The 24,473-nt window shown below is 34.2% G+C and overlaps 1 protein-coding gene and 1 pseudogene across 4 annotated transcripts; both read right to left on the reverse strand.

Annotated features, from left to right (window-relative positions):
- Positions 1–13,670: 13,670 nt before the first annotated feature.
- On the reverse strand, positions 13,671–23,560 carry LOC105969828 (uncharacterized). Of its 3 annotated transcripts, none has more exons than XM_088815481.1 (13): positions 23,164–23,560; positions 21,320–21,409; positions 21,135–21,202; positions 16,343–16,787; positions 16,033–16,239; positions 15,845–15,934; positions 15,665–15,772; positions 15,331–15,564; positions 15,191–15,253; positions 14,785–15,096; positions 14,399–14,698; positions 14,017–14,293; positions 13,671–13,870 (listed from the first exon to the last, which is right to left on the reverse strand). In XM_088815481.1, exons 4-12 carry the CDS (start codon positions 16,775–16,777, stop codon positions 14,024–14,026), a joined length of 2,019 nt encoding a protein of 672 aa, XP_088671607.1. In that variant the 5' UTR covers positions 16,778–16,787; positions 21,135–21,202; positions 21,320–21,409; positions 23,164–23,560; the 3' UTR covers positions 13,671–13,870; positions 14,017–14,023. The 3 variants fall into 3 exon arrangements, with proteins under 3 accessions (XP_088671607.1, XP_088671609.1, XP_088671608.1); XM_088815483.1 differs by having other exon boundaries at positions 15,215–15,253; positions 23,164–23,557; XM_088815482.1 differs by lacking the exons at positions 21,135–21,202; positions 21,320–21,409; positions 23,164–23,560 and adding an exon at positions 19,119–19,214.
- LOC105957167 (uncharacterized) lies at positions 16,859–19,045 on the reverse strand (annotated as a pseudogene). The gene is made up of 4 exons (XR_016030280.1): positions 18,408–19,045; positions 18,045–18,333; positions 17,862–17,967; positions 16,859–17,774 (listed from the first exon to the last, which is right to left on the reverse strand). The product of XR_016030280.1 is annotated as an uncharacterized LOC105957167 (transcript).
- Positions 23,561–24,473: the final 913 nt, after the last annotated feature.

The following is a 24,473-nucleotide window of genomic DNA, read 5'->3' on the forward strand; positions in this document are numbered from 1 at the left end:
TGCTAATTCGGGAAACTTCCCAATTTAGAAAGTTCACTAAATTCCGCATGTCTCTCTTTCTCTACGTTTATTCCGATTCGCAATCCACAATTACGAATCTTGGATTCAATCATATCGGCATCCAATCGTTCAAAGATTAACACATTAATCTATGCTTGTTGTTATCAAGGATCTATCTTACACGAGAAGTGTGACCCTCAATGGTTCAGGTGTATGCAAGCCGTGGGCTCACAACTCTTTGTGATTCGAACAACACATTGTTCTTATACGAACTCCTCCCAAGAGTCCTGATTAGAGTAAAACTCATTTTACCTAATCCCCGATCAAATCGGTGCCCAACGAATCAAGACTGGCGTCTAGCAACTACGCATCATGATTCCCTAGATACAAATGAAGTGCCTGCAAGAACCTTATGATATAGTTAGCGTACAGTACGATCCTTTCGCAGCACATGTCCCGATTGAACTAGAGGCATTGGTTCACCGAGACCTCTTATAAAGTTCAATAACCGTGCGAACGTTCTAGGTATTATAAATCCGTTTGTGTGCGACTTAGGGAAACACATTTCCCTAATCACCCCACTATCAACTCTGGCCAGAGATTCCATGGATTATAAACCGTCAGAACACACAGGACATCCATGACTACTCAAGCGCTCGAATCCCCTACTACAATACACAGAAAGTTAAGCTCGACTTCGTGGACACTACCAAAGATGTTGAGGGATCCTCTCTTCTAATTTGATTTTATTTTCTTAATTGTAACTCTTTTCTTACTCTTTGATCATTTTTGCTTCATGGACACCTAGTTTTCGATTTGTATCTATTAGATACTAAATCCACCTATTAAAACAGAAATATAAATTAATCCAAAAAAAATCTACGTGAACGTAAACGTAGAGTGTTATGTCTACACTCCGTTGTATCTTTTGTATCAATGTCCTTGTGTTGTAGTTTGTGTTTTTAAGAACGTGGTTTCGAATGCACTTTTAGCGCAAGTTTTTTTGCATGTACGTTTGTGCATGTCCATTTGAGCGAGTGTGTTTGTGCATGTTTGTTGATTTGTATTAATGTCCTAGGATTGTTGTTTGTGTTTTCATGATCCTTTTCGCGAATGCAGTTTTCGACAGTACTTTTGTGCATGATTTTATACTTTTACTTATCTGCGTGTCTTTTCTAGCGACTGTTTTTTTGCATGTTTCGTGATGCGCATTCATGTCCTCGAACTGTAGTACGTATTTTCATGACCGCTTTTGGAATCCAATTTTGACCATCTTCGTGTACGAATTTGCAATTTGAAGTTAGACAGGAATTGTAGCCAGCTGAAATAGCTTTCTAATGCCGCTGGAACAAGTTGATTCGGAGTCTGGATGAGAATGTTATGCTCGACTTCGTGGACACGACCAAAGATGTTGAGGGATCCTCTCTTCTAATTTGATTTTATTTTCCTATTTACAACTCTTTTCTTACTATTTGATCATTTTTGCTTCATGGACACCTAATTTTTGAGTTGTACCTATAAGATACTAAATCCACCAATTCTACGTGGACACTACCAAAGAGTGTTAATTCTACGCTCCACTGTATCTTTTGTATCTAGTGTTTTTCCTGTTCTTTGGTTATGCGCATTAAAGTCCTAGTGTTGTAGTTCGTGTTTTTAAAAAACATTGTTGCGAATGAACTTTTGCGCATGTATTTTTACATGTACGTTTGTGCTTGTCGATTTGAGCGAGTATGTTTGTGCATGTTTGTTGATTTGTATTAATGTCCTAGGTTTGTAGTTTGTGTTTTCATGATCCTTTTTGCGAATGCACTTTTGCGTGAGTACTTTTGTGCATGCTTTTGTACTTTCACTTATGTGCGTATCTTTTCAAGCGAGTGTTTTTGTGCATGTTTCGTGATGCGCTTTCATGTCCTCGAACTGTAGTATGTATTTACATGATCGCTTTTGGAATCCAATTTTGACCATATTCGAGTCCGAATATGGAAATTTGACGTTAGACATGAATTGTAGCCAGCTAAAATAGCTTTCTAATGCTGCCAGAACCAGTTGATTTGGAGTTTGGATGAGAAAGTTATGCTCGACTTCGTGGACACTACCAAAGATGTTGACGGATCCACTCTTCTAATTTGATTTTATTTTCCTAATTGCAACTCTTTTCTTACTCTTTGATCATTTTTGCTTCATGGACACCTAATATTCGACTAGTACCTATAAGATACTAAATCCACCAATCAAAACAGAAATATAAATTAATCCAAATAAAATCCACGTAAACGTAAACGTAGAGTGTTATTTCTACACTCCACTGTATCTTTTGTATCTAGTGTTTTTGCTGTTGTTTGGTTATGCGTATTAAAGTCCTAGTGTTGTAGTTCGTGTTTTTAAGAACGTTGTTGCGAATAGACTTTTGCGCATGGTTTTTTACATGTACATTTTTGCATGTCCATTTGACCGAGTGTGTTTGTGCATGTTTGGTTATTTGTATTAATGTCCTAGGATTGTAGTTTGTGTTTTCACGATCCTTTTTGCGATTGCACTTTTGCGGGAGTACTTTTGTGCATGTTTTTTTACTTTTACTTATGTGCGTATCTTTTCTAGCGAGCGTTTTTGTGCATGTTTCTTGATGCACATTCAGGTCCTCGAACTGTAGCACAAATTTTCATCATCGCTTTCGGAATCCAATTTTGACCATGTTCGAGTTCGAATTTGGAAATTTGACGTTAGACAGGAATTGTATCCAGCTGAAATAGCTTTCTAATGCTGCCGGAACCTGATGATTCGGAGTCCGGATGAGAAAGTTATGCTCGACTTCGTGGACACTACCAAAGATGTTGATGGATCCTCTCTTCTAATTTGATTTTATTTTCCTAATTGCAACTCTTTTCTTACTCTTTGATCATTTTCGAGTTCTACCTATAAGATACTAAATCCACCAATAAAAACAGAAATATAAATTAATCAAAAAAAAAAATCCACGCAAACGTAAACGTGGAGTGTTATTTCTACACTCCAATGTATCTTTTGTATATAGTGTTTTTGCTGTTGCTTGGTTATGCGTATTAAAGTCCTAGTGTTGTAGATCGTATTTTTAAGAACCTTGTTGCGCATGCACTTTTGTGTATGTTTTTTTACATGTACGCTTGTGCATCTCCAGTCGAGCGAGTGTGTTCGTGCATGGTTGTTGATTTGTATTAATGTCCTTAGATTGTAATTTGTGTTTTCATGAACCTTTTTGCAATTGCACTTTTGCGTGAGTACCTTCGTGCACGATTTTGTACTTTTACTTATGTGCGTATCTTTTCTAGAGTGTGTTTTTGTGCACGTTACATGATGCGCATTCATGTCTTCAAACCATAGTACGTATTTTCATGATCGCTTTTGGAATACAATTTTGACCATGTTCGAGTCCGGATTTGGAAATTTGACATTAGAAAGGAATTGTAGCCAGATGAAATAGCTTTCTTATGCCGCCGGAACGAGTTGATTTGGAGTCCAGATAAGAAGTTTATGCTCGAATTCGTGGTTACTACCAAAGATGTTGAGGGATCCACTCTTCTACTTTGATTTTATTTTCTTAATTGCAACTCTTTTCTTACTCTTTGATCATTTTTGCTTCATGTACTTTCGAATTACTTACCGTCTAATTATCAAAATAGCTCTGTCAAGTCAATCCCAATAATCACAGATAAAGCACATAAGTTGATTAAGTTCATGCACTAACAATCATAACAAGTATAAGAAATAATCATAAAATCATAATTGCATAATCTCAAGAAAACGGGTTCACCATCCCCACATAGGGTTCTTACAAAATCCTAGATTAAAAACTTAGCTACTCGTAATTCTTATGATAAACAAAATAGAATAAATAAAATAAATAAGAAAAACTATGCTTGAGTCTTCGTTGATCTTCATTCTTCGTGTTTTGGGGTATAAAATTTCGTGCTTATGGTGTAGAGACTAGTTGCTTTTATAGGCTTCTCTTCATAAGGATATAGTGGAAACCTAATAGGAATCAATTTCCGCCACTTTCCCCCATCAGGATTTGTTCGTCGATTTGTGTCATGTTGGAGTCCGAATTTTGGAATGTTGTGTAAATACGAATTTTAGCCCTTGAAGTTAGCTTTCCAATGCCGCTGAAATCACCTAATTCTGAGTTCGTATGAGAGAGGTATGCGCGAAATGGTGGACACTGTCAAAGCTGTGGCGAGATTCCTTCTTCCAATTTGATTTGTTTCCTTATTTGCAACTTTTTCCTTTCTTTTAAATCTTTTTCCCTTCATGGACACCTAATTCTCGTTTTTCACCTGTAAAACACAAAATCAATCAATTAAAGCACAAATATAATTAAATCTAAACAAAAGATCCACGTAAAGTATATGTATTGAGTGTAATATCTGCACTCAACACACCCCCAAACATGAACTTTTGCTTGTCCTCAAGCAAAATCTAATCGTAAGCAAAGGGCTCAACTACCGCATCTCATCACATAGATCAATGACCAAATTTATGTTTTCAGAACTTGTAATTATAATGAAAATTCGTAGGCATTCGCAAGTTCAAAATTCAAAAGCACTTAGTCACTTACCATAGCCAAAAGCCACAAATCATGCAATTGCTTCAAGCATCCAATATTTGTAAATTAAAGATAGAAAAAACTTATGCTTACATGCATATGATTGACTCCAAATACTCACCAAATTATTCTACTCTACTAATATCGAACATTAAGCTATTGGGATCATTGGGGCTTTTTGGCTTTCAATTGTTAGGCTATTTGGTTCGAGGTAGAAAATATGGGTATATGTGGCTATTCTTCTTGAATTGAGGTGATTACGCCGAAATTTGAAATATAAGCGTTTGAAACAATGAAGTCACCTCTAAGGACTTTAATAAACTCGATTATTAAGAGTTCAAAAGTCTCCACTTTTGCTCTTAAGACAATGGATCGAGCTTTCAAAACAATTCAACAACTAGTCTTTACTTCTCCCATCTAGTCTCTTCTTCTTCCCTTTTTTTTTCTTTTTTTTTTTTTATATATATAGACACATATATATTTTTCTTCTTTTTTTTTTTCTCTTTTTTTTTTCTTTTTTTTTTTCTCTCTCTTTTTTTTTTTCTTTTTTTTTCCGGGAAAGAAGAAGAAGGACCTTATAAAAATTTTCAACCGAACTCCAAGGGGTAATTTTTCAAGAATCTCAATCTATTCTACCTTATACACATTGGATAAAAGAAAGAACACCTTTTCTCCGAGGCTCAAATCAAGGTTTTACGGAAAATTTCGATAAAAAGGTCGGCTTGAAAGGCTCAAACGGATCAAAAAAGGCCCAAATCATATCCCAAATCACTCACTACTCAATACTTCGTATTATAAATTTCCTACGGTGAGGTCTAAAACCGAACATAGCATGATCTAACACAAATTAACTCTAAATTTAAAATACAAAACATTAAACCAAAACAATGCACAAAGTGTGATTCCTAACAATAATTCGTTTCTAAGTTCCGTTGAATCGAAAGCTAAACAAACATCTAATCATTATCACACAAAAAAAGCAATCTCATCATAAAACATTGATCATCTCTCATCATTATAACTTATCGATGCATTCGACTCAAGCAATTTTTTTTTAAGAAAACAATAAATAAACGAAAAAAAAAAATCCTAAGGCATGCAAACCAAAAAATTAAAGCACATAAAAACAAGTAATTTTCCACCCCCAAACTTAAAATTTACATTGTCCTCAATGCAATTAGAACAAAGTTCAAGGATAGAATACACCTGATTAGTCGGAAGGTCCTTCTCCGGGATGCACTCTTTGATGTTCGTTTAATCCACATTTAACGCCCGATCCCTTAGTGTTTGATTGTCGACCTATAAATTAAAAGAAGATTAAATTATTAGTTTACGCATGCTAAAATCCTAAGAAAAATAAAAATAAACAAAAATACGAAAATCGATAAATGCTAGGGTTGCCTCCCGAGAAGCGCTAAGTTTTAAGTCTTCAGCCAGACTTTGCTTCTTAAAACTGTTATGTCCAATCCAAAGCCTTGTAGATTGCGCATCCATCCATGAGCTCTATCACTTAAATTGCAACCAAGGCATGGATTGCATTGCAATATATGAGGGTCCACCTTAGCTTGTAGTCTTTCTTGGTTGTAATCAATCGGTAAGAAGCTAAGATGGGATTTTCATCACCCGCTCCCTCAAATCGGTACACAAAAACCTCACGTCCGCGTATAACCTCCACTTCAAACACATTCGTCTTCTCATCAACCTCTATTGATGCCTTTAAATCTACATTTATATCAACGACAGGGTCCACAACTAGAATATCTTCAATCATTACATCCATCTCCTTCTTCCCTTGTTCTGAGGCATCTTCGTGGTTTAGCTCGATTGCCTTCTGAGATTCATCATGCTCAAGTGTCTTCGTAATTTCTATTTCTCTCATATCGACACTATTTTCTGGACATTGAAGATTTTTCTCACCGCAGGCTTCACCCGAATTTTCTTTGATGTAACCATTGCCGATTTCGTCTGGAATATTTTCAAGAGACTCAGATTTTAATTTGAGCGTCATCTCTTCCTGTTGTATCTCCATATTTCGAAATGATGATTGAGTGGACTTCATGAATTCGGCAATAAGGGATACCAAATCAAGTTGTTCATCAGTGGTCTGCTGCTGCATTGGATAATAATTTTGAAAATCATCAAATTGTGGCTCTCTAAGTTGAAACTCGTTCAAATCTTGGTCTTGAAAGCTTTGCTCGTATGTGTTGGTGTAAGTGTTCCAATAACCTCCATTGGTAATTTCGATGAAATTTGTAGCTTTTGGTGATCCCCAACATTGATCAGAATAATGATTTCCACCACATGCGGAACAAAACGGAGGTATATCATAGGTGTTTTGGAGGTATTCGTCAGATGGAAGCCATTCACATCCCGTTTGAGGTGCCCCAACACTGTAACCAGACATGTAACAAAAAAAAAAAAAAAAACAAAAACAAAAAATCAAAATTAAAAATAAAAATAAAAATAAAAATGAAATGGCTGAACTAAGAAAAATTGCTCAAATTTGATATTAGAATGAATAAATAATTTAGCCGTATTCCCCGGCAACGGCGCCAAAAACTTGTTGGGGCTAAATACCTAACACGCAAGTGCACGTATCGCAAACAAGTAGTAATAGTGGACTCGTGAGAGTCGGATGTCGATCCCACATGGAATACTCAAATTATCTAATCCTAAGTACCAAATTCTAACAATTATGATTTTTATCCAGCCTACGCAAAGTTGTCAAATTTAATCAACTAAATAATTAAACTAATTATGAAAGCAAATAAACACGAGAAAATATCAATAAAAACGGACCTAGAATTTTATCTTCCCCCTATGCAAGAATTGCTCACCCAAGACCCCTCAATTATGAAATATATGATTCATGATTATTAACCCGAGACACTAATTTACTCATAACCCGCTGTCGCGTGTATTATGAGTCTATTATTCATAAACGGTTCACTATATGTCTATGCAAACAAATTATGAATAAAGCATTAACTAACAAGTCTCGTAAATGGCTACCTAAGGTGATATCTGTATGTCTACGACACCACATGCAATTGACACACTCATCCGGTGAAAACTACTCGAGGGCTCTTATACTTACCGTCTAATTATCAAAATAGCTCTGTCAAGTCAATCCCAATAATCACAGATAAAGCACATAAGTTGATCAAGTTCATGCACTAACAATCATAACAAGTATAAGAAATAATCATAAAATCATAATTGCATAATCTCAAGAAAACGGGTTCACCATCCCCACATAGGGTTCCAACAAAATCCTAGATTAAAAACTTAGCTACTCGTAATTCTTATGATAAACAAAATAGAATAAATAAAATAAATAAGAAAAACTATGCTTGTGTCTTCGTTGATCTTCATTCTTCCCGTTTTGGGGTATAAAATTTCGTGCTTATGGTGTAGAGACTTGTTGCTTTTATAGGCTTCTCTTCGTAAGGATGTAGTGGAAACCTAATAGGAATCAATTTCCGCCACTTTCCCCCATCAGGATTTGTTCGTCGATTTGTGCCATGTTGGAGTCCGAATTTTGGAATGTTGTGTAAATAAGAATTGTAGCCCTTGAAATTATCTTTCCAATGCCGCCAAAATCACCTACTTCGGAGTTCATATGAGAGAGGTATGCTCGAAAATTCTTATTTACACAACTGTCAAAGCTATGGCGAGATTTCTTCTTCCAATTTGATTTGTCTCCTTATTTGCAACTTTTTCCTTTCTTTTAAATCTTTTTTCCTTCATGGACACCTAATTCTCGTTTTTCACCTGTAAAACACAAAATCAATCAATTAAAGAACAAATATAATTAAATCTAAACAAAAGATCCACGTAAAGTATATGTATTGAGTGTAATATCTGCACTCACCAGTATCTTTTCTAGCGAGTGTTTTTGTGCATGTGTCGTGATGCACATTCATGTCCTTGAACTGTAGTACGTATTTTCAGGATCGCTTTTGGAATCCAGTTTTGACCATGTTCGAGTCCGAAATGGAAATTTGACATTAGACAGGAATTGTAGCTAGCTGTAATAGCGTTCTTATGCCGCCAGAACCAGTTGATTTGGAGTCCGGATAAGAAAGTTATGCTCGACTTCGTGGTCACTACCAAAGATGTTGAGGGATCGTCTCTTCTAATTTGATTTTATTTTCCTAATTGCAACTCTTTTCTTACTCTTTGATCATTTTTGCTTCATGGACACCTAATTTTCGATTTTTACCTATAAGATACTTAATCAACCAATTAAAATAGAAATATAAATTAATCCAAAAAAAACCACGTAAACGTTAACGTAAAGTGTTATTTCTACACTCCACTATATCTTTTGTATCTAGTGTTTTTGTTGTTGTTTGGTTATGCGTATTAAAGTCATAGTGTTGTATTTCGTGTTTTTAAGAACGTCGTTGCGAATGCAATTTTGCGCATGTTTTTTTACATGTACGTTTGTGCATGTCGATTTGAGCGAGTCTGTTCGTGCATGTTTGTTGATTTGTATTAATGTCCTAGGATTGAAGTTTGTGTTTTCATGATCCTTTTTGTGAATGCACCTTTGCGTGAGTACTCTTGTGCATGCTTTTGTACTTCTACTTATGTGCGTATCTTTTCTAGCGAGTGTTTTTGTGCATGTTTCTTGATGCGCATGCATGTCCTCGAACTGTAGTACTCATTTTCATGATCGCTTTTGGAATCCAATTTTGACCATGTTCGAGTCCGAATTTGGAAATTTGATGTTAGACAGGAATTGTAGCCAGCTGAAATAGCTTTCTAATGCCGCCAGAACAAGTTGATTTGGAGTCCGGATGAGAAAGTTATGCTCGACTTCGTGGACACTACCAAAGATGTTGAGGGATCCTCTCTTCTAATTTGATTTTATTTTCCTAATTGCAACTCTTTCCTAACTCTTTGATCATTTTTGCTTCGTGGACACCTAATATTCGATTTGTACCTATAAGATACCAAATTCACCAATTAAAACAGAAATATAAATTAATTCTAAAAAAAAATCCACGTATACGTTAACGTAGAGTGTTATTTGTACACTCCACTGTATCTTTTTTATCTAGTGTTTTTGCTGTTGTTTGGTCATGCGTATTAAAGTCTTAGTGTTGTAGTTCGTGTTTTTAAGAACGTCGTTGCCAATGCACTTTTGCACATGTTTTTTTACATGTACGTTTGTGCATGTCCATTTGAGCGAGTGTGTTTGTGCATGTTTGTTGATTTGTATTAATGTCCTTGGATTGTAGTTTGTGGTTTCATGATCCTTTTTGCGAATGCACCTTTGCGTGAGAAGTTTTGTGCATGCTTTTGTACTTTTACTTATGTACGTATCTTTTCTATTGAGTGTTTTTGAACATGTGTCTTGATGCGCATTCATGTCCTCGAACTGTAGTACGTATTTTCATGATCGCTTTTGGAATCCAATTTCGACCATCTTCGAGTCCGGATTTGGAAATTTGACGTTAGACAGGAATTGTAGCCAGCTGAAATAGCTTTCTAATGCCGCCGGAACCAGTTGATTTGGAGTCCGGATGAGAAAGTTATTCTCGACTTCGTGGACACTACCAAAGATGTTGAGGGATCCTCTCTTCTAATTTGATTTTATTTTCCTAATTGCAACTCTTTCCTTACTCTTTGATCATTTTCGCTTCATGGACACCTAATTTTCGATTTGTACATATAAGATACCAAATCCACCAATTAAAACAGAAATGTAAATTAATCCAAAAAAAAATATCCACGTATACGTTAACGTAGAGTGTTATTTCTACACTCACTATATTTTTTTTTATCTAGTGTTTTTGCTGTTGTTTGGTCATGCATATTAAAGTCCTAGTGTTGTAGTTCGTGTTTTTAAGAACGTCGTTGCGAATGCACGTTTGCGCATGTTTTCTTACATGTACGTTTGTGCATGTCCATTTGAGCGAGTGTCATTGTGCATGTTTGTTGATTTGTATTAATGCCCTAGGATTGTAGTTTGGGTTTTCATGATCCTTTTTGCGAATGCACCTTCGCGTGAGTACTCTTGTGTATGCTTTTGTACTTTTACTTATGTGCGTATGTTTTCTAGCGAGTGTTTTTGCGCATGTTTCTTGATGCGCATTCATGTCCTCGAACTGTAGTACACATTTTTATGATCGCTTTTGGAATCCAATTTTGACCATGTTCGAGTCCGAATTTGGAAATTTGACGTTAGACAAGAATTGTAGCCAGCTGAAATAGCTTTCTAATGCTGCCGGAACAAGTTGATTTGGAGTCTGGATGAGAAAGTTATGCTTTTCTTCGTGGACACTGCCAAAGATGTTGAGGGATCCTCTCTTCTAATTTGATTATATTTTCCTAATTGCAACTCTTTCCTTACTCTTTGATCATTTTTGCTCCATGGACACCTAATTTTCGATTTGTATCTATAAGTTACCAAATCCACCAATTAAAACAAAAATATAAATTCATCCAAAAAAAAATCCACGTAAACGTAAATGTAGAGTGTCATTTCTACAATCCACTGTATCATTTGTATCTAGTGTTTTTGCTGTTGTTTGGTCATGCGTATTGAAGTCCTAGTGATGTATTTCATGTTTTTAAGAACGTTGTTGCGAATGCACTTTTGCGCATGTTTTTTTACATGTACGTTTGTGCATCTCCATTTGAGCGAGTGTGTTTGTGCATGTTAGTTGATTTGTATTAATGTCCTACGATTGTAGTTTGTGTTTTGATGATCCTTTTTGCAAATGCACTTTTGCGTGAGTACCTTCGTGTATGCTTTTGTACTTTTATTTATGTGCGTATCTTTTCTAGCGAGTGTTTTTGTGAACGTTTCTTGATGCGCATTCATGTCCTCGAACTGATGCACTTTGTTTCATGATCGCTTTTGGAATCCAATTTTGACTGTGTTTGAGTGCGAATTTGGAAATTTGACGTTAGACAGGAATTGTAGCCAGCTGAAATAGCTTTCTAATGCCGTCGGAACCTGTTGATTTGGAGTCCAGATGAGAAAGTTATCCTTTTCTTCGTGGACACTACCAAAGATGTTCAGGGATCCACTCTTCTAATTTGATTATATTTTCCTAATTGCAACTCTTTCCTTACTCTTTGATCATTTTTGCTCCATGGACACCTAATTTTCGATTTGTACCTATAAGTTACCAAATCCACCAATTAAAACTGAAATATAAATTAATCCAAAAAAAAATCCACGTAAACATAAATGTAGAGTGTTATTTCTACACTCCACTGTATCATTCGTATCTAGTGTTTTCGCTATTGTTTGGTCATGCGTATTAAAGTCCTAGTGTTGTATTTCGTGTTTTTAGAACGTCGTTGCGAATACAATTTTGCACATGTTTTTTTACATGTAGGTTTGTGCATGTCCATTTGAGCGAGTGTGTTCGTGCATGTGTGTTGATTTGTATTAATGCCCTAGGATTGTAGTTTGTGTTTTCATGATCCTTTTTGCGAATGCACCTTTGCGTGAGTACTTGTGTGCATGCTTTTGTACTTTTACTTATGTGTGTATCTTTTCTAGCAAGTGTTTTTGTGCATGTTTCTTGATGCGCATTCATGTCCTCGAATTGTAGTACGTATTTTCATGATCGCTTTTGGAATCCAATTTTGACCATGTTCGAGTCCGAATTTGGAAATTTGACGTTAGACATTAAATTACCCAGCTGAGATAGCTTTCTAATGCCGCCGGAACCAGTTTCTTTGGAGGCCGGATGAGAAAGTTATGCTCGACTTCGTGGTTACTACCAAAGATGTTGAGGGATCCTATCTTCTACTTTGATTTTATTTTCCTAATTGCAACTCTTTTGTTACTCTTTGATCATTTTTGCTGCATGGACACCTAATTTTTTATTTGTACCTATAAGATACTAAATCCACCAATTAAAACAGATATGTAAATTAATCAAAACAAAAACCACGTAAACGTAAACGTAAAGTGTTATTTCTACACTACACTGTATCTTTTGTATCTATTGTTTTTGCTGTTGTTTGGTTATGCGTATTAAAGTCCTTGTGTTGTAGTTCGGGTTTTCATGAATGTTGTTGCGAATGCACTTTGGCGCATATTTTTTTACATGTACGTTTGTGCATGTCCATTTGAGCGAGTGTGTTTGTGCATGTTTGTTGATCTGTATTAATGTCCTAGGATTGTAGTTTGTGTTTTCATGATCCTTTTTGCGATTGCACTTTTGCGTGAGTACTATTGTGCGTGCTTTTGTAGTTTTACTTATGTGCGTATCTTTTCTAGCGAGTGTTTTTGTGCATCTTTCGTGATGCACAGTCATGTCCTCAAACTGTAGTACGTATTTTCATGATCGCTTTTGGAATCCAATTTTGACTATGTTCGAGTCCGAATATGGAAATTTGACGTAGACAGGAATTGTAGCATGCTGAAATAGCTGACATAACCAGTTTATTTGGAGTCAAGATGAAAAAGTTATGCTCGACTTCGTGGACACTACCAAAGATGTTGACGGATCCACCACTACACCACAAACTGTCATCAATAGCGTTTGATAAACGCTATGATAGCCTATAATAGCGATTTTGGAAACGCTATGTCTGCCGGAGCTATAATAGATACCGAAGATTTCATAGCGGTTTTATGGCGCTATGATAGAAAACACTAAGATAGCGCGCTTTTATTGCCATTGTAATCCCTGTAGTAGCATTTGCGATTTGTCGTAATAGACTATATAATAGCATCTATGCGGCGCTATGGTAAATGTTTTAATAGCGCGTAATAAGTACTATTATAAATTTTATAATGGCAATACTGTTGCGCTACTATAAATTGTGTAAGAGCGTTTACGGGACGCTATAATAAACTATGTGATAGCTATTGTAGTGCGCTATGGTAAACGCTCTAATGTCCTTTTATAAACGCTATTAGTTAGTCTTTTGTAGCATTCTCTTTGTGCTGTGGTTAATATTCATATGCTATGGTTCAACCTTTTATAACATTATATATCTGTAGTATTGACTATTATAGCATCTCCTTAATGTTATAGTAACTACTATCACCATTTGCAATTGCTACGAATCGTTATAGATAAATCACAATACTAAATACTAAATTACCATATGATAATGAGTCATAAACTTTTATTAATAAAATAAAAACATACTTATAATTGAAGTATCCTAATAAATTTCATATCATAGAACATCCGACACTATTTGAAAAGTAAACAATATAAAAATATTTTACTCGCTAACATCCAACTCCCCAAAATTTTGTAGTGACTCCCATGTTTAGTTTCCTCCATGTAGTTCTTCTATTTTCTGTCATGAAGAATTGAAAAAAATCAGTATATTGTACTTCATACTACAAAGAGAGAGATAGAGAACTATTAAGTAAATCAATTGAATCATTCAATTTGAAGAAAAAAATTAAACTTAGAATATAAAGAGTCTAATTGAATGCTTACCGATACTCTAAAACATAACCACTTTATCTGTTGGCCATGCTACTGTAGTGCCTATGGCATCTTCAATAAATTCCATCTCAGATGTAGATCTCCACAGAGATGCGGATGGGTCTTTTGCAGTTTCGACCCAAACTCTCGTAGCATTAGGACCCAACGGAACAAAATGAACGACTTGATTCGGATCACTTGAAGACCACCGTCCTTCTGCAACAATTTGACCAGATCCACAAGCATCCAATAATTTGCACTTCTTATTTACATTATTGGTGTTCACGCTCTAACAAATCAAACATAACAAATTGAGAAATATATGAATATTAGATGACCATATATAAATAATTCATGATACATATAGATATACACATGCACCCATTGATTTTACCAGAGGAGATGAAATATTTTCTTCTTCACTCTCGTTTGTTTTCTCCAATATAACTCTATCTGCAGGCCAAGCTACTGTAGAATTAATAGCATCTTTAATAAACCTCATATCAGCAGCAGAGGGCCGCCATAAATATGCTTCAAATATTTTTGGAATATCCACCGAAACTATCATAGCATTGGGCCCAAGAGGAATGCCATTAACTAATGCATTTGGATCAGTCGAATGCAAATATCCTTCAGCAACTACTTCATCTTTCCCAGTCCAATCAAATAGTTTGCATTTATTCTTTCGATCAGTCTATAAATTAAATAAAGTATAGGTGTTATGCAAAATTTGAAGTAACCAAGAATAATATTTAAAGGCACATATGAAAAAAATCTTACCGGTGCCATGAAGTTATAATTTTCTTGCTGCTCAGACTCTTCCTCGGGTTGCAAAATTACTCTTTCGCTATGCCAAGCTATTGTTTTACCATGAGCCTCTTTAATAAAAGCCATATTAGCAGTAGGCCTCCACAAAAAGGCATTTGGCTTAATTACAACTTTAACCAAAACTTTCATTGCATTAGGTCCAAGAGGAATATGATCTACAAGATCTTTCTTATCAAATGATATCACACGTCCTTCAGCAACAATTTCATTTGTTCCACCCCAATCTACTAACTTGCAATGATGTTCAAAATTAGAAATTTCACCCTACAATTAATCAGTAAGATACTACGATTATCATCGTACTTTGTAATAATATATAAAAGTAAGAGATTTGAGAAAAAAAAAATGGGGAAAGTACCAGTTTAACATTGTATAAGATTACCTTTGAAGATGTTTTATCCACCTCTTCGCTCTCATGAACCTGCCACCACAAATTTTAATATAATTAGATAAATAACAAAAACATTTCAACATTTAATGTGACTAATAGCAAATTACCTGATTTTTTCCTAATTCACTAACAAAGTTCTCCAACTGCTTTATCCTATTTTCCATTTGCGACACATACTTATCATGCGTTTGAAATAATGACAACTTGGTAATCGTCATTCCTCTTCCCATTCCTCTTACTCGTCCATTTTTGTCTTGTCCCAAGACTTTAGAAAGAGAATCATTCCTTACATCAGTTCTTGAAGACGACGGTGACTCAAATTCTAATTCATTGAGCTTCTCCTGACATATACAAAAAAAATATATAATATGACAAATTCATAAAATTTCAAAACAGTTATTTAATCACAATTCCATAAAATATATTAATGTGTAGTCTTACAATAGTTTCTGAAACCGCCGTGTTGATTGGTTTACCATCTTTCTTGGTTCTGGATCTAATCCAAACTTTCACCCTCGACACAGAAGTAGGGTCTGCACTATTCCTTTTCTATTAAAAAAATAATAATATTAGGAATTCAACATAGAAAATAAATTTTAATTAATATGAAATATAAATTACCATGTCTTCTGCTAATCGAGCCATTCCTTTTCTGCTGCATGTGTGTGAGATCTGTTTGTGCCTAATTGCCTTGTATTTCTCACTTATACTCTAAAATCATCATACATTAATATGATTATAACTACGAGATGACATAATTTTAAACTTACACTAACACTTTATAAAACAATGTTGCAGTACTGTTATACCTTAAATGCTGAACTCGTCTTTTCTTTGATAAATTTTCTCCACTCTACTCTACTTTGAATGTTCTTAGGTTGCAATTTAATCCTCTCTTCTTCATTGTTTGCATTTCGTATAAGTTTAACCAACCTTGATTTTGAGGCCCTCCATATGCATCCCATTGATTTTAATACCATTGCCTTTTGCCACTCTTCATCCAAGTCGAATCTTGCCTGAACGAGAAACATAAAATAATTAACTTTTTTAAAGACACGTAAAAAAAATTATATTCTAATATAATGTTGTAAAACACTATAATGTTCTAAAACATAATACCTGAATTGATTTCCATAACACTATCTTTTTGTCATCACCGAGCTTACTCCAACTGTTGAGTGTTACTGGCACATGCTCCCTCACAAGTGGACCCATATAAGATGATAGAGTAACAGATCCCTTTCCAAATGGTTCACCTTTGTCGGTAAATTCAATGTGTACCCTACTTCCAGGCTCAACTGCAATATCTTTCATTTTAGTTAAACCCCTAGCTTTCTTAAGTACTTTTGACTTGCTTGATGAATCATGTGATATTGATGTATCTTCCTGAACCACATTATTGTCAGGAGCTGAGTGGTTGTGTTGGACATCTAGTTCATCAAGAATAGTATGACTATGGATCTCCGTGGCTTCAGAGGCTTCCATATCAATATTCTTAGCCAGTTTAGAACGCTTTCGCTTCTTGGAACTTGTCTTCTTAGCTTGAGATTCCATAGTTCTTAACCTGTTTCAAAAAATGAAGTATATCAGCATTGTCGAATGAGATGTATATTTCACAAACACAAGCACAGTATCATTCTTGAACAAAAAATGGAAAATTTAGAGATAAAAATAAATAAATAAATAAGGAAGCATAACCTGTTTAGAAAAAAAAAATAATGTAACAATAATAAAATATAAATTGATGCAAACAATGAACTTTGTTCAAAAGTAAACTTACTGAACCATCAAAGACAATATTAGTAAACAAATAATAATCACATATTTATAACTATAATCTATAAACTAAAAAATAATCTGACAAATCTTATAAAAGGGCATTTTCTCCATACGACTAATATATGAATCAATAAAATTAACTAAACAAATTTTACTCAAGTATTCCTTCACAGTCATCCCTAACATATCTAACTTCATCATTTGACTCTTCAACGTTCATGTCAACTTCGACTTCTCGAGGAAGTCCAGGGACATCTACAATTTCATTATCTTCGTTAATTGCCTCTAAGTCCTGAAAACCTCTTTGTGGTGCTTTCAGCACAACAGACCAATTGGAGAGATCATCCTCCTTCGAATAAAATACTTGCTTAGCTTGAGCTGCTAAGATATATGGATCCCTCGCAAATGATGCTTGACTTTGATTAAGGTTCACAAGAGTAAATCCATCTTCAAATTTAACACCATTACCCTTATTTGCCCATTGACACCGAAAAATCGGAACATGAAATACATGATAATCAAGTAATAAGATATCTGTTATTAATCCATAATAAGTAACCAAATCAGGCACTTGTGCATTATCTTTGGCGCTTGCCCTACACATGCTTGTAGCCTCATAAATCACTCCACTATTTTGAGTTTCTCGATCAACGTCCTTTGTGTGAAATCGAAACCCATTGATTATATAACCGGTATAAGACAAAGCGTTGTCTCGTGGACCATATGCAATCCATTTTAATATGTCTGAGTGATTCTCTGAATCAATAGGTATCTGTGAATGTTTAAGAAATTTCATTAATATTTTGATCAAGCAAATAATTAATCAAAACTAAAAAATATTGCAATATTTTCTTCTAACCTTCTTTTTTAACCATTCTGCAAATTTTTCAGTATGTCTATTCCAAAGCATGGTTGCATCTTTTCTTAGGCGTATGTTTGATTCTTGTAATTCTTCCAAGTGCATGCTAAAAGAAGAAAAAAATTAAGTATACATTTGAATTTTTTATTTATATAAATATTGAAATAATAAATCAAAACTTACTCTAAATATGGGTCTATCATTGCTGTATTCATTATAACAGCAAGGTGCGCAATTTTTTTCTTCTTGGTCACTTAGCATTATTGATTTGGATCCTGATATTGGACGACCTTCTAAAATTACTTCATTATTCGCACAATCATCATTGCGAACGTCTTTTTCTTCAACCCGTATTGTTTTTTTCAGAAAATCACTACAAAATCGTATACACTCTTCTCCAAGATAAGATTCGGCAATACACCCCTCTGGCTGTGCATAATTTCTTACATAATCCTTGAGAACTTTCATGTATCTATAAGTAATCGACGTCTACATGGTTTAGATATAGACAAAGTGTAAAAAAAAATGCATAAAATAATTATTTACCTCTCGAATGGATACATCCAACGAAATTGAACAGGTCCACATAATCGAGCTTCTCTTCCTAGGTGAACTACTACGTGTACCATAATATCGAAAAAAGACGGTGGAAAGTATCTTTCAAGCATGCACAATGTTTCTATAACCTCATCCTCTAGGACTGCAATTTTATCTCTATCAATAACACGTTGACATAACTTGTTGAAGAAAATAGATAATCTATGTATTGCCTTTCTAGGACCTTTTGGAAGCAATCCTCGTAGTGCAATTGGAAGCAATTGTTGCATTAGAACATGATAATCATGAGACTTGAGGCCAATAACCTTGCATTCTTCCAGCGACACACATTTCCCAATATTTGAGCAATAACCATCAGGTCCTTTGAAATCATACAATCTCTTGCAAAAAGTTTTTTTCTCAGACTTTGACAATGTCCATGGAGCTGCTGGAAGGTAAGTTTTACTCCCTCGAGGTTGTGGATGTAAATCCTTTCTTATTTTCATATTTTCTAAATCCTTCCTAGCATTGACCCCATCTTTTGACTTTCCACAATGTAAAATTGTACTTATTATACTTTCGCACACATTTTTTTCTACATGCATTATGTCTAAATTATGACGTAATGGAAGTTCCTATTAACAATGAAGGCAGCTCTCAGTATATATATATGTAAGTATATATATTGAAATAAAGACAAAAGAATATATAAATACTAACCTTCCAATATGGTAAGTCAAAGAAGATGGATTTTTTCTTCCATCGTACTAGCTCATCATCTTGATCATCATCTTCATTATTGCCGACTTCATCATCCTTGTCACCGTTTGCATTGTCATTCCTTTTTCTTTTTTGTTTTTTAAATTTTCCAAAATTATTTGGAAATTTTTCAAGAGCAGCAAAAATATTCCGACCAGTCAAGATTCTTGGCTTGCTCCCGTTTTCTACATTATTATCAAACCACGACTTTTTTCCCCGGTATAAATGTGAAGGCGGCAAAAATTTCCTATGACCCATGTATGCAAATTTTCTACTATACTTTAACCATTGGTGATGTGTATTTTTTCCACAGAGAGGGCATGCCATTTTACCTTTAGTACAACATCCAGCAAGATTACCATAGGCTGGAAAATCATTTACGGTCCATAATAAAATTGCTCTAAGGTTAAAAATAGTATTACTAAATGCATCATATGCCTCCACCCCATTGTACCACAATTTTTGCAAGTCTTCTATAAGTGGTTGTAAATACACATCTATATCGTTTCCAGGTTGCTTCGGACCTGGAATCAATAATGTCAACATAATGTTCTCTTTTTGCATGCACAACATAGGAGACAAATTGTACGTAACTAACATTACAGGCCAACAACTATGTCTGGAGCTTAACATAGAAAATGGGTTGAAACCATCAGTAGAAAGACCAAGTCTAAGATTTCGTGGTTCAGTAGCAAAAGATTCCCATTTACCATTCACTAGGTCCCATGTTACAGAATCAACAGGGTGGTGCATTTTTCCATCAGTGCTTTTATTGCTAAAATGCCATCTCAAATCTTCAGCCATTTTTTTATACCTGAACATCCTTTTAAATCTTGGAATTATAGGAAAATATCGCAAAACTTTAACTGGGACACCTTTTCTTATAACTTTGGTCCTCTTATTTATTTTCCATCTTGAATCACCACATTTGGGACAATTTTCCATGTCCTTGTACTCGTTTCTAAATAGGCAGCAATCATTCAAACAAGCATGAATTCTCTCATACCCCATGCCAAACTCCTTAAGAAATTTTTTCATTAAGTACAATGACTTTGGAAGTACATTATCCTCTGGAAGCAGGTCCGTTAATACACCAAGAAGTTCATTAAAACTTGTATCCGACCATCCACTACGAGTTTTAAGTCGGAATAAAGTTACAATGGCTTGCAATTTATTAAATCTTGACCCATTAGAATACAAAGGAGTTTCTGCGTCTTTAAGGTTTGCCATAAAGCTATCATCAGGTTTTCCTTCCATAGGCTCATCGTAGTCTTCGTTAACAAACTCACCAGACTTCACATAGTCTTCCTCCAGATAGTGGGTAGCTTTATATAAATTAAACGCCTCATTATTGTCTATTTCATCTACTCTATCTCCACTAGTCATTTGCTCTCCATGCTCATACCAATCATTTCTTTGTTTGTATTTGATATCCATTCCTCTTGTTACTAAATGTTCGACAACAATATTACCGTATTGATGATCAACATTACGACAATCTATGCAAGGACATAAGATCATCTCAGGATTTCCTCAGTTATTTATGACGGCTTCTACAAATTTCCACGCTCCTATCTCATAATCAGGATCAACTCTAATAAAATATAAACAACAAATACATTGAGACAAAAGTTATTATTAAGACACTAAAGTTTTCAATTTTTATGGTAATAATCAAAATACTATATTACCTGTTAAGACGCACCCAACCTTTATCATACATCATGTTCCAAGTACCACTTACACAACTAAATATAAGAAAAAAATATCAAACTACAAACTACTTGTAAGTGTCTAAGAAAATCAGCAAGAAATAAGATACACAATTATCAACTTAAGCAACAACAATAACAAATTACCATAACAAAAACAATTCTAAAACCAAAACCGATAAATTTGGGTCAAAAATGATAAAAGAAAAATATTTGCAACACATTAGTATATAAAGAACCAATACAGAGTGAAATAGGTACGTACCGTTCAAGAAAGTGACCTTAATATCACCAACGATTCCAAGTTAAATTATCCAGATCAGATTCTCTTGACTGAGCAAAATTTAGTTAAAGAAAATTAGGATTTTAAGAAAAGAAAACTAAAGAGAATTTGTTAGTTGTCACAATAACGTTATCAATGAAATAAAAGATAACATGACATATATTTACCTGAGTTGCAAATATATTTTAGCTGCCCATCTAGTCTTAGCGGCATTGATTTGATAAACCAGGCTAAATCCTTTATTTTTGCCAAAACTCCTACAAAAAAGAAAACGTAATTAAGAATCAGTTCGTGTAAAACTTTTAGTGATAAATAGAATCATACATATAACTTATATCCAAGAAATAACATCAATATTTATGCATGGATATTATGGCAATCTCATTTTTCAGATTATGCTTAATCTTATAAAAATACAAATACATGGAGCTGCTTCACTGGCTGCAATAGCTTAAACAAAAATTGAAAAAATGGCTCATCTTAATTGACGATTATCAAAAATATCAGAAAATGTTACGAAATTGATATTCACTGAATTTAATATAAGTTCAAGGCACATAAGGGCTCTAACCATATTTCGACTTGTGATCAATCCATAGATACCAATAGAAAATAAATAGGCACTTAAAACAAGTATATGTTCGAGCATCATTTTCGAACTCCTTATCAATCTTGATTCATTTCAATATGAACAATAATTCACTCGATTCGATTCTAACAAATATGGAACAAAACAAGGGAATAGATTGGTAATAGATAGATAACAAACTGAAGGCTTTCTATTCTATTTTTTTAGACAAAAATTCAAATAAAATAAAAGGATTATAACATTTATTTTCTGTTGATTCTATTTGAATTACTCATTTAAAAAAAATTATTGACGAGCTATAGCAATTTCACCTATTAAAGCGACTAAAGGAATTATTGAAATCAGTTCAAATGGAAGAAAAAAATCTGTTGATAAATGAATTCCAATTTGTTGACTATTACTTATCAAATCTTGCTCTAGAACCTGATTTGATTTTGTAGTCCAAACGATCCCATATCAGGATGTATCTGGAATAATAGTAATTAGTGAAATAAAAAGACTTGTACAAACAGTTGCAGTAATTCCATCCCCAATAGTCCAAAATCAAATCATTTAGTCTATAGTTTTAAACCAAATTATAGGTTTAACAGTAGATGCAAAGAAATATGAAAATTTGTAGTTAAGTAGGCTTAATGTTTCAAATTATTTTTCTTCGAAAACCCGTTTGGTTCATATTTCTTTCTCTTATTGAATAGTAGTTTGTATAAATTATATAAGAGGTGTCCAAAACAAACATCGGCAATATTTGCCAGCGATAAAATCAATTCTCAATACTCCAAATTTACAATACTGCTATTGACATGTGCATAATGCACGAATCACCAATAGTTACAAACACAATCAACACAATTGAAGTCTACCTCTTTCAAATTAAAAATAAATAAATAAATAAAAGATAAAAATTAGAAAAGAGAATGGTCTGGATCCTGATTTTGAATAATTTAATACTATTTTCAAAATTTTGGCATAATGCAAGAATCACAAGTTTAGAAAAGAAAAGGGTCTATATCACAGACTTAGAAAAAAAATCAATGCTATTTTCTAAATTTAGAAAAGAGAAAGGTCTGTATAACAGACTTAGAAAAAAAAAATCAATGCTATATTCCAAGTTTTGGTATTTCCCAAGAATCACAAGTTTAGAAAAGAGAAGGGTCTGTATCACAGACTAAGAAAACAACATCAATGCTATTTTCCAAGTTTTGACATAATGCAAGAATCACAAACTTATATAAAAAAAAAAAAAAAAAAAAAATTCCAACGAAATCGAAGCAACTGTATCCTGATTTTGAATAATTTAAATGGGAATACTTCAACATAATCAATTGAACTACATACACGGTTTATGAAGAACAAAACATAAAACATAGATAAATTTCATGTTAATCCCAAAAATTAAAATAGAAAAGAGAATCGTATAATTACTTGTCTGGTAATTGTCCTCGGTAAAATTCCTCTGTTGCTGAGATACAATCGCGGCCAACCCTCCTGCTTTTCTTCAACAGCGTATCTAGCGTAACTCCTCAAGAATTCCAGCAAATCAGTTTTGAAGAAGAACAAATTGGTTTTACCACTTTCGGTGACTATGTGGAATTAGGTTATTCTGCGTGTGACAGGATGTCGAGGAGATGAGCCGAACAAAGGGCCGATTGAGTTTCTGCAAATTGATTTGAAGAAGAACGGTTTGATTTTTGGGTTTTATTGAAATTAGGTTTTTTGCCTGTAAAGAGAAAAGAGGAATTGTGTAGAAGAGATGAAGTGCACGGTATATGGACCCACAAAAAAGACAAACCTATTATATTTAGGATACCGGGAAAATATATTTTTTCCCCGCTAAAGTTTTAATAAATATTATAGCGTTTTATTTTAAGATTAGGTCCCCGAAAAATTAAAAGGTATTATAGCATTATTTTTAAGCAATTAAAAAATTGAAGATGAAACAATAGCATCTAACAAATAAACGCTATAATAATATGCTATAAAAAGTATATATTCTTGCTAATTTGATTTTATTTTCCTAATTGCAACTCTTTTCTTACTGTTTGATCATTTTTGCTTCAAGGACACCTAATATTCGATTTGTACCCATAAGATACTATACCCACCAATCAAAACAAAAATATAAATTAATCCAAAAAAATTCACGTAAACGTAAACGTAGAGTGTTATTTCTACCCTCCACTGTATCTTTTGTATCTAGTGTTTTTGCTGTTGTTTGGTTATGCGTATTAAAGTTCTAGTGTTGTAGTTCGTGTTTTAAAGAACGTTGTTGCACTTGCACTTTTGCGCATGTTTTTTTTACATGTACGTTTGTGCATCTCCATTTGAGCGAGTGTGTTAGTGCATGTTTGTTGATTTGTATTAATGTCCTACGATTGTAGTTTGTGTTTTGATGATCCTTTTTGCAAATGCACTTTTGCGTGAGTACCTTCGTGTATGCTTTTGTACTTGTACTTATGTGCGTATCTTTTCTAGCGAGTGCTTTTGTGAACGTTTCTTGATGCGCATTCATGTCCTCGAACTGTTGCACTTAGTTTCATGATCGCTTTTGGAATCCAATTTTGAGCAAGTTCGAGTCCAAATTAGGAAATTTGACATTAGACAGGAATTGAAGCCAGCTAAAATTGCTGTCTAAGGCCGTCATAACAAGTTGATTTGGAGTACGGATGAGAAAGTTATGCTCGACTTCGTGGACGCTACCAAAGATGTTGAGGGATGCTCTCTTCTAATTTGAT

This window comes from Erythranthe guttata, chromosome 3 (assembly GCF_056151865.1).
Source record: "Erythranthe guttata isolate IM_541 chromosome 3, IM_541, whole genome shotgun sequence".
Classification (NCBI taxonomy): Eukaryota; Viridiplantae; Streptophyta; class Magnoliopsida; order Lamiales; family Phrymaceae; genus Erythranthe; species Erythranthe guttata.

What these genes read in the sequence shown, in the direction of transcription:
- LOC105969828 (XM_088815481.1), bottom strand. Translation starts at nt 16,777, where the DNA reads ATGGAATCTCAAGCTAAGAAGACAAGTTCCAAGAAGCGAAAGCGTTCT. An exon ending in CTCGATTAGCAGAAGACATG is followed by an intron (nt 15,773 to 15,844) that starts GTAATTTATATT and finishes TTTTTTTAATAG; the next exon opens with AAAAGGAATAGTGCAGACCC. An exon ending in CGGCGGTTTCAGAAACTATT is followed by an intron (nt 15,565 to 15,664) that starts GTAAGACTACAC and finishes TGTATATGTCAG; the next exon opens with GAGAAGCTCAATGAATTAGA.